This window comes from Hevea brasiliensis, chromosome 15 (genome assembly GCF_030052815.1).
Source record: "Hevea brasiliensis isolate MT/VB/25A 57/8 chromosome 15, ASM3005281v1, whole genome shotgun sequence".
NCBI classification, from domain to species: Eukaryota; Viridiplantae; Streptophyta; class Magnoliopsida; order Malpighiales; family Euphorbiaceae; genus Hevea; species Hevea brasiliensis.
This window is the reverse complement of record NC_079507.1, coordinates 8,636,131-8,646,082: the sequence shown is the minus strand read 5'-3', so window position 1 is coordinate 8,646,082 and position 9,952 is coordinate 8,636,131. Positions and strand designations below refer to the sequence as shown.

Sequence of the window (9,952 nt, the reverse complement as noted above, 5' to 3'; positions counted from 1 at the left end):
ACCACTCAAACCAAAAACTAAATTTTTCATAAAAATACAACTGAAACAATTTAAGAGAGGAACTGAATCAAATCAAACTATTTCAGTTCAGTTCAATTCGGTTTAAAACTATTGACTTGCCCTCAAACTCAAATGCCTAATTTCTTCCCAAATCACAAATCCCTAATTTCTTCCCCAAATAGCAAATCCCTAATTTCTTAACTTATTACCCAAATACAATTACACAAATCATCCATAACAAATTAACACAAAAAAAGCAAACATATTCAACAAATCAAAGAAATTAACAAATTAACAAGATACAAATTCATTACACTAATATGAAACTAAAAATCAAGAACCAAACACAATATAAATACCCAGATCAGATGCCAGATCATCACAACATATTCAATAAATCAAAAAAATAAACCAAATTTCCCATCAAATTTTGTTGATAGTACAGATTTTATATTCTTCAAAGCCTAAAAAGGTGAGGCCAAGAGCACTATTTGAAGAGTTTATAGGCAAAATGATACATAGATATCAAATTCAAATAGCATCTTGACTTTACCCAATTGGGATTCAAGTGTGACGATCGAAGATACATATGATGATGCATGAGTGATGATTAGACAGTGGTGATGGTGTTGGCGTGCAGCAAAGAAGAAGAGAAAATGTATAAAGATTGGTTAACGGTGATGCGAAGAAGAAAAGGAAGAGGAGAAGGAGAGTCATGGTGATAGAGAGAAGAGAGGGCTAGGTTGGTACTAACTATTTGGTAAGGGGTGGTTGAGAATGGGTAAATGGTTAGGGTTTAGGGATAATATGTTATATATATAGGGGGATTAAAACAATTCAATTTAGAAAGGGAAAACAGTTCAATTTACACTTTAGAAAGGGAAGTCGGTTTGGTTTGGTTTATTTTTTTATTTTTCTCTATAAGAATTGAACCGAACTAAAAAACTAAAAATATTAAAAACTTAAAACTGAACCAAGCCAACTAAAAAATCCAACCAATTAAACCAAATAGGCTGGGTTCGATTTGGTTTTTCAATTAGGTTTAGTTTTTGCACAGTCTTGTTCGAGTGCACTCTTTCTTGATGCTAAAGGTCCCCAATCTACTCGAAGATGTCAAGTTTCTGTATTTTTTTAATTGGCTATAATGATGTTAAGAACAAAAGCTCAAGAAAAAAGGGTATCCAAGATCTTGCCAATGCCATTGCGAAAGCTAAATCATTGGTGGAATTCTTCAAGGATTCTTCCAAGAAGAAAAAGTCAAGAAGAAGGGAAATTTTGATAAAGGTGGGGGAGACAAGTCCTACAAAGTAGCCAAGTCATCCAAATGAAAGGGAAAACCGTAAGGAGAAAGTAGCATGGAGTAACCTAAGGTGAAGAGGGATTGCTTCCTATACAGTGCACCTCACTTTGCCCGTAAGTGTCCCAATTGTTGTAAGCTGAATGCCATTATTTCCTCCTACAAAGGGACACCCTAGCAAGGTGAAGGTGCACAACTGGGCTCATTGCATATTGTTAATTTGATATAGGTCAAGGTGCAAGGAGAGTTCATGGTGGGTGCTGTTAAGGCTAAGGTTGCCCCCAAGCTCCATCTAAGGAAGAGACTTATTTATGTGGCTACCAAGGTGAATGGTATTGGCACCAAGGAATTGCTAGATAGTAAAATTAATCAAAACTTAGTGTCCTAGAAGCTACCAAGTTAGGTTTAAAGTTTGACAAGAAAATAGGTTGGATGAAAGCGGTGGATCGACTAGCAAAGCCATTGCTTGGTACTACATCCCAATTCATATTGGCTCCTGGAGTGGCACAATTGATTTAAATATGGTGCCATTGAAAGACTACTAAATGATGATTGGCTTGGACTTCATGAGAGGGTTCTGCCTTTCTCATTTATAGAGGATGGGTGTAAGCAATTCAAAAGTTATGGCTAGGGTTTTAAGGTGGCTATGGAGCACATACCTATTGGTGCTAGAGTCCTCTTAGTAATGCAAGTCTCCAAGGGAGTAAAGAGAAGGAAAGAGCCCTACCTTGAGACCTACAAGGAGGAAGGTAACTCTTCTAATATTCTTAACATTCCTACAGAAGTTCTTGGTATTTTAAATGAATTTATTGATGTGATAGCACCTAAGTTGCCTTAGAAACTCCTACTTATGAGGGAAGTTAATCATGCAATTAAGCTGAAGCTTAGTACTGAACTTCTAGCCATGGCACCTTATTGGATGGCACCCCTTAAACGTGAAGAATTACGTAAGCAATTAAGGGAGCTGGGTCCATTCAACCCTCCAAGGCACCTTATGGTGCCTCAGTGCTCTTTTAAAAAAAGCACAATGGCAGCCTTCAGAATGTATTAATTATTGAGCTCTAAATAAGATGACTATAAAGAACAAATACCCCATTCCCTTGATGGATGATTTGTTTGATAAATTGGGGAAAGCTCGATGGTTTTCTAAGCTAGATTTGCAATCGGGCTATTGGCAAGTCTATATAACTGAAGGGATCAAGTTGAAACTACTTATGTGACTTGATATGGCTCATATGAATTCTTGATGATGCCATTCATCCTCACTAATGCTCTTGCCACGTTCTGTGCACTAATGAACAAGATCTTCCATCCTTTCTTAGATAAGTTCGTGGTAATCTATCTTAATGATATTATGGGTTAAGTGAGGCCTTGGAAGATCATGTCCAACATCTGCGGTAAGTGTTCCAAGTTCTATGAAAGAATGAGTTGTATGTAAAGAAAGAAAAATGTTCATTTGCATAATAGGAGGTGATGTTCTTGGGGCACAAAATTGCTAGAGGAAAAATTAGTATGGATTCGGCTAAGGTGAAGGCTATCCTTGAATGGGAGCCTTCTACTATAGTCTCTAGTTTGAGATCTTTTTCTTGGCTTGGTGAACTACTACTGGAGATTTATTTAAGGGTATTCTAAAAGGGCAGCACCCTTAACTGACTTGCTTAAGAAAAATGTCCCTTGGGTGTGAGATGAGAGGTGCCAACAAGCATTTAAAGATCTTAAGCAAGTTGCTATAAAGGAACTTGTGCTGGCACTGCTTGATTATTCCAAGCCATTCAAAGTACACACGGATGCATCAAAGTTTGCTATTGGGGGTGTTTTAATGTAGGAGAATCACCCCATCATCTATGAAAGCTATAAGTTAAATGATATCGAGAGGTGATATCTAGTGCATGATAAAGAGATGACTGCCATCATTCATTGCCTATGGGTATGGAGGCATTACTTGCTTAGAAGTTAGTTTGTGGACAAGACTAACAATGTTGCTGCTAGTTACTTTAAACAACAGAAGAAGCTCACTCCTAAGCAAGCTAGATGGCAAGATTTTCTAGAAAAATTTGACTATATGTTAAAGTACAAACCAGGAAAGGCTAACGTGGTGGCTGATGTACTACGTAGAAAGGCTGAGTTTGTCTCCATCAGTAGTGTGGCTAGTGACCTATTAGATAGGGTCAAGGAAGGGATGTCCCATGATGCTTTTGCTAAGAAACTTTTAGTGCTAGCAAAGGAAGAAAAGACAAGGAGATTTAGGGAGTAAGATTGGTGGTTAATCGCTTGTTGAAGTATAGGACTTTCATCCCTGCCCCACAAGATTGCAAGTTGAAGAGGCAGCCTGCTAGTTCTTCAAGCACATTGTGAAGCATTGGGGCCTTCCTAGAAGAGTCATAAGTGACTAAAAGCTAAGGTTTATGAGGAAGTTTTAGAGAGAGTTATTTAAAATGATGGGCTTGGATCTCCACTTTCTACCTGCTTCCATCCCCAAACAGATGGGTAGACTAAACAGGTGAATGCATTATTAGAGCTCTATCTTCTACACTTTGTAAGTTCCAACCAAATTGTTTAGGCTAAGCTGCTAGATATTGCGCAATTTTCCTACAATCTATAAAGGAGTGAGCCTATGCAGTAAAGTACCTCTGAGATAGTAACATACTATTGCTACTGGGTACACAGGGGTGAGTCCTTTAGCGTATAAATGGATGAAAGGTTGGCAAGAACAGCTTAATATTACTAAAGTATTCCTAGATAATGCCTCCAAGAACTTGAAATGCACTAGTTAATGATTATGAATAAAGGAACTAAATCAAAATTTATTTATTTTATTGGAATTGGATACAGAAAGAATTCGGTAAAACCATCTTTTTTTTATTATTCTTATCAAAATAAAAATATTGCTTTTGTTAGAATTCTTTATTCTTTCTCTATGTATATACAAATTTGTAATTAGTAATTAATAAATTAATAATACAAATTAATTTAATAATAATTTCTTTTTTATTTAGAATAAGTATTTTTTTCACTAGTATTTTTATTTGACCAATTCTAACTTTTTGATTTAAATATGTGAAGTATTTTAAAAAAATTTAGAATGGGCTAACAAGAAGAGAAGGCCTTTGGAATTTCAGGTTGGTGATCTTTTCATGGCAACGCTACCACCCCAGCTATTCAAAGCCTATAAACAAGTGCACAAGGTGTTGGTACAAAGATATGAAGGGCCATTTCCTATCACTGAGAAGGTGGGAAAGCTCTCCTATCAAGTTGAATTTCCACCACAGTTGAATATTCATCCTATCTTCCATGTAAGCGTTCTCAAGCCTTATCATGAGGCAAGGAAGATCCCAGGAGAGGCTGATCACATAGAGCCTTGCCAACCATAGTAACCTTGTTTGATAAAGAGATCGAAAAAATTTTGGCAAGCAGATTTATTCATCAATGGGGGATTCCAAACTATACTGAATTCCTCATCAATTGGAAAGGGTTGCCAAATAGTGAAGTTAGTTAGGAAAAGGTGGTAGATTTGTGGCAATTTATAATCAAGCTTACAATGCTAAGAAACTTGATGAGGGCATCAAGGGCTTTAGTGGGGGAGATTGTCAATCCCCGAGAATTAGGCATGTAAAGAAGGCTAAAGCAAGTGAAACACTTTAGTAGTGCCTTCCCAAAATTTTCTAAAATGTTGGAGAAGTTCCCAGGACGTGCTGGACACTTGGAGGAAATTTTTGCTGCTCAAAAGAGACCAAGCTACTGGAACATTTCGAACTCATATGGAGAGTTCTAGGGCATGCTGGTGGGTGTTAGAGCATTTAGCATGCTAGAATTGGCTAGAAGGAGTTGCTAGAAGGTGCTAGGAAGCTTCCCTTAGACTAGCAAGTTGTTGGAGAATTCTAGAATTGCTAACAAGGTGTTGGTTGCTTATGCAAATGCTGGATGACTCTAGATTCTTCCTTAGTGGGCTATATGCTTAAGTATTGCTAGAAATGTGTAGAACACTCTAGAAAACTGCTAAGGAAGCTACAAGGAAGCTTCCCTACCAGGCTTCTCCACAACACATTAGAGGAGGTGGGAGAGAACCATTCTCCATCACATGTTAAGGAGGTGGACTGCCTATAAATAGGAGAAGGCTAGAACATAGAATGTCAATGAGAAAGTGAGTCCCTAAAAGCTCTTTGTACAGCACACTAATTGCAAAGTTATTGTTTGAAAACATTATATTTCCTCTTTGTGCAATTTTATACTCTTATGCATTGTGTGTGTGTGAGTGAAACTTAAACTTTTAGTTGGTTGGGAAGGCTAACTTGTTTCATTTTAAAGGTAGAAACCAACCAATTGCTGCACGTTTACAGGTGGGAAAACTCTCGTGTGTTGTGACAAGCTGCTAATATTGAGAACGGTTGCAGCTAGGCTTAAAGAGTAGTGATGTTGTGAAGAACAAGGATGAAGTGCTTGCATTGTTCGATCTGTATAGAGATGAAGGCTACATTTTGACTAAAGACAAGAGGCGATTTAGTCCAAGTGCACCTAATGTAGAATGGGAAGATAAAGATCCTCATACAATCTAGGAATTATATTCCATGTAAAATTAGGAAATTTAGTATCTTATTATTTAAAATTTTATTAATTTTAGGCTCCATTTGTTTTACGGAAAATATTTTTCAAGAAAATATCTTTTGTATTTTTTAGCGTTTGTCACACTCAGGAAAAAGAGTTAACAGAAAATATATTTTTCTGATTAAAAAAATAACTAAGTTATTTTTATGTAAAATGACTTCCTCTTTCCAAAAGAGAAGTTATTTTTAATTTTCTAAACTTTGATAATCTTATCAAATATGAAAATACTTATACATACATGATATAAATAAATACCATTAATTTAACATTCCAACCAAACAACAAAAAATATTTTCAAGCAAAATAGATTTTTAGAAAACATTTTTCATATATACATTATTTTTCGTAAAACAAACGAAATCTTAGTATTTTATTTAGGAAGTATTTTAATTATTTAGGAATTTTGTTGATTTGGGATTCTAATTAGGATTTGATTTGTATCTTCCTAATTAGGTTCAATCCTAAAGCTAATTGGATTACTAATACTATATATAGGACCTAGGGTTATAATTATCTTCTCTTTCACATTGTTTCGCTTGTGTTCTTGTTCCGGTGCTACATCAATACTACATTTTTTATTTTGAATCTGATTTTTTTGCTCTCACTCTCAGGCTTGTTTAGTTAGAGATAAGTAAGATAACGAACTTCAAGTTCTTAGGAAGTGTAAAAAAATTGAGCTGTTTAGTTAGTAGTAAATGTTCACTTTTTAAAAAGTGAAAGACCATTTTTTTTTCTCTACTTCCCAGAAAATAAGTTATTTACACTAAATTAGGAAGTGAAAAGACAAAGCTACATTGACTTCAATAGTTGTTTCGTTGACTTCAATGATTTGTTGAACTACACTTCTTTTGCTGCAAAATGCTCCACACCACTGATTCAACCAACCATCATTGAACTATTTCATAAGTGAACAATGGAATGAAAATAGATATGTTCTCTAATTTACGAATTATGTTTACATGTCAATCATCAATGATGAGATAAAGTCGAAGCAATGGAACTTACCTGTATTGCTAAGTGAAATGTGGGTTTTGATGCTGGTAATTGAATTTGAATTTTAATTATATGAGTATATAGGTATAATTACCATCGTTAATTTACTGTTGCTGTTGACTAGAAGTGTTAAAATTAATATCAATTACAATTGAATTTTAAGGTTATAAAAGTTCTTAACATGTAATTAGAAACATCAATTTTATAATTATTTTAGCCGTCAGCAAAACTAGTTGATTTAAACAACTTTTATTAGTATAAATTGGGAGTAGAAGTGATTAGGTCAAATCGAGTAGAGGCCATAGCATGATTTTAGATTATATTATTGCATTTCAATGATACCAAAGCAGTGTAGCAAAATATTTATATAAATATTTTTGCAATAGCTCTAGGCTATCCAGCCAATATTAAGGTCAAAATCCACTGTAAAATTCAAGTTCAATTCATGTTCGTTCGCATTTACCTCATTCGCTAACTTCGTGAATTTTGATTCACATTTAACTTGTTTACTAAGTTCGTTGGCTCAACTTGAATTTAGCTCGTAAATTTGAGTTTGAGCTTGACTCATCAAGTTAAATTATAGCAAAAATATTCTTTTATTTATTATTATTTAAAACTCATGCAATGATAAGGCTAATAAGTCATAAAATTTAAATTAATAATTATAATGTTATTATTATAAAGTAATTATCTCATAATGTTATAATGTTATTATTATAATGTTATAATGTTATTATTATAAAGTAATTTAAATGATTCTTAAATTTAATATATATATATATATATATATATATATATATATATATATTAACATTCAAGAAATGCTTATTTCAGACTGAACATGGAAACATAATAATAATAATAATAATAATAATAATAATAATAATAATAATAAATAGCTAATTAATTCCATGATGCTAATTAATTAGTTGGGATTGGACTTGATAAGAGCAAGAGCATCATTAGTGGATGGAAGTGCTGGAATTGCTCCTTTCTGAGTTGTACAAATAGCTCCACACGCATTTGCAAATGTCAGAGCTTCCTTCAATTTCCCTTCACTCTGCATTAAATTAATTCATAATTTAATAATCAAGCATATTATAAATTAATAGACTAGATTAATAATCCAATGATAATAAGCATATTACTTGAAAAATTGAAGTATCTTTGGCAATAGAGACAAGAAGTGCACCGACAAAAGCGTCACCAGCTCCAGTTGTGTCTAATGTTTTCACTGAAAACCCATCCACTTTTCCTTTGAAATTCTGCAAAAAAAAAAGGGCCATTTTTTTTATTTAAAGTAATGAAAAAATATATAAAAATGCTTAAAAAATTATAAAGAAAAAAAAATGAAGAATAAATGCAACATGCCTTAGTGAAGTATCTGCAACCCTTTCCTCCATCAGTCACAATAAGCAACTTGAGACCATCATGCCATAGAGAAAGCACCACTTCTTCCTTACTAGCATCTCCTTGTGTTAAGAATTCCACCTCATCATCACTCACCTGCATAATCATAATCATTATTATCAGCAAAACGGTTCATATTAATCCATGATCAGCAATCTGCCACTGACTATGAATTATATCTAAAAATATCAGCACATGAACATTCCCACACTTGTGAGCTTTGAGAAGGATTGATGTATGCAGGTTATTTCTGCAACTTGAACCCGTCACCTCCAAATCATAAATGGAGTAATCTTACCCTCAAATTGATATCATAATATATATACATAAAATTAATTAATTAATGAATTAATTACCTTGATGAAATCAGCTTCGTTCCAGATGCTTTTGATCCCTTCCCTAGCAGCCTCAGGAGATGGCCACAGAGGAAGCCTTACATTAGGATCATAAGAAAGCAAAATCCCAGCTGCCTTAGCGGCTTTCATGGCTGCAATGTGAGCCGATCTGCATGGCTCCGATATCAAACTTATAGATCCATAGTGAAATATCTTTGCTTGCTTAATGAGATCCATATTCAATTCTGATTCTTTTAAAAGCATATCAGCACTAGGGTTTCTATAGAACATGAATTCTCTCTCTCCATTCTTCTTCAATGTCACAAAAGCTAATGCAGTTCTTGCTTGTTTATCAAAGCACACCCCTTCACTCTTTACACCATTCTTCTTCAGGATATCAACCAGCATATGACCGAATTCATCATCTCCAAACTAATTACAAATTTTTTTTTAAAATAAATCTCAGATCAATGGATGGATTAGTGGGTGTTCATTTAATAAATTAAGAGAAAAAAAAAATATATATATATATATATATATTGTTAATTAATTACCTTGCCAATGAAGGCAGAGGTACCACCAAGCTTGGTGATAGCACAAGCAACATTGGCAGGTGCACCACCAGGTGCTTTCAAGAAACCACCGGATTCTGCCAAGGAAACACCAGCTACATCCGGCACAAAATCAATAAGCATTTCTCCAAAACTCACTATCAATGGGCTAGGGTTTGCTGCTGAGATGGTCATCTTCTTCTTTGTTTTTCTTTTTTTTTTTTTTGTTCCTTTTCTTCCCTTTTCTTGGATATACAATCTGTATGATCTCTATATATATACAATGTAAATAGACTGTTAACAAATATCTTAAACTATTTATTTACTAAATCCACAATTGGATATGATTTGATCAAGATGAATCCTAGTTTATCCAATTGGATATTAGAGCTTGAGATATTATAGGATTATGATGGTCATTGTTGACCATTTCTTGCATAATAGTCTGCAACAAAGCAATAAGCATAGCATACCCTATGTATTACATATTGCTTCCAACACCATTCATAATTAAGCTCATTCTCAGAAAAAAAAAAAAAAAAAAAAAAAAAAAAAAAAGGGGAGGATTGCAATTCAATAGAAATTTCAAGAAACAATTTAGTATAGTTAATCAACTGTTTCTGATTGCATTTGATTTTAGACTATTAAACTCTTAAGGGAGATTTTGCAGATTTTGTAATTGGAATATGATCCATTGGATTTTTTTTTTTTTACCTTTTTAATTTAGTGTTTACCAATTATTCAAAATTAAATTTCTAATTATA

General features: G+C 33.9%; 1 protein-coding gene across 1 annotated transcript; it reads right to left on the bottom strand.

Annotated features, from left to right (window-relative positions):
* Positions 1 to 7,784: 7,784 nt before the first annotated feature.
* LOC110667779 (probable fructokinase-5) lies at positions 7,785 to 9,411 on the bottom strand. Its single transcript, XM_058136529.1, has 5 exons — positions 9,192 to 9,411; positions 8,659 to 9,069; positions 8,264 to 8,398; positions 8,041 to 8,157; positions 7,785 to 7,952 (listed from the first exon to the last, which is right to left on the bottom strand). Exons 1-5 carry the CDS (start codon positions 9,381 to 9,383, stop codon positions 7,818 to 7,820), a joined length of 990 nt encoding a protein of 329 aa, XP_057992512.1. The 5' UTR covers positions 9,384 to 9,411; the 3' UTR covers positions 7,785 to 7,817.
* Between the last annotated feature and the right edge of the window lie 541 nt (positions 9,412 to 9,952).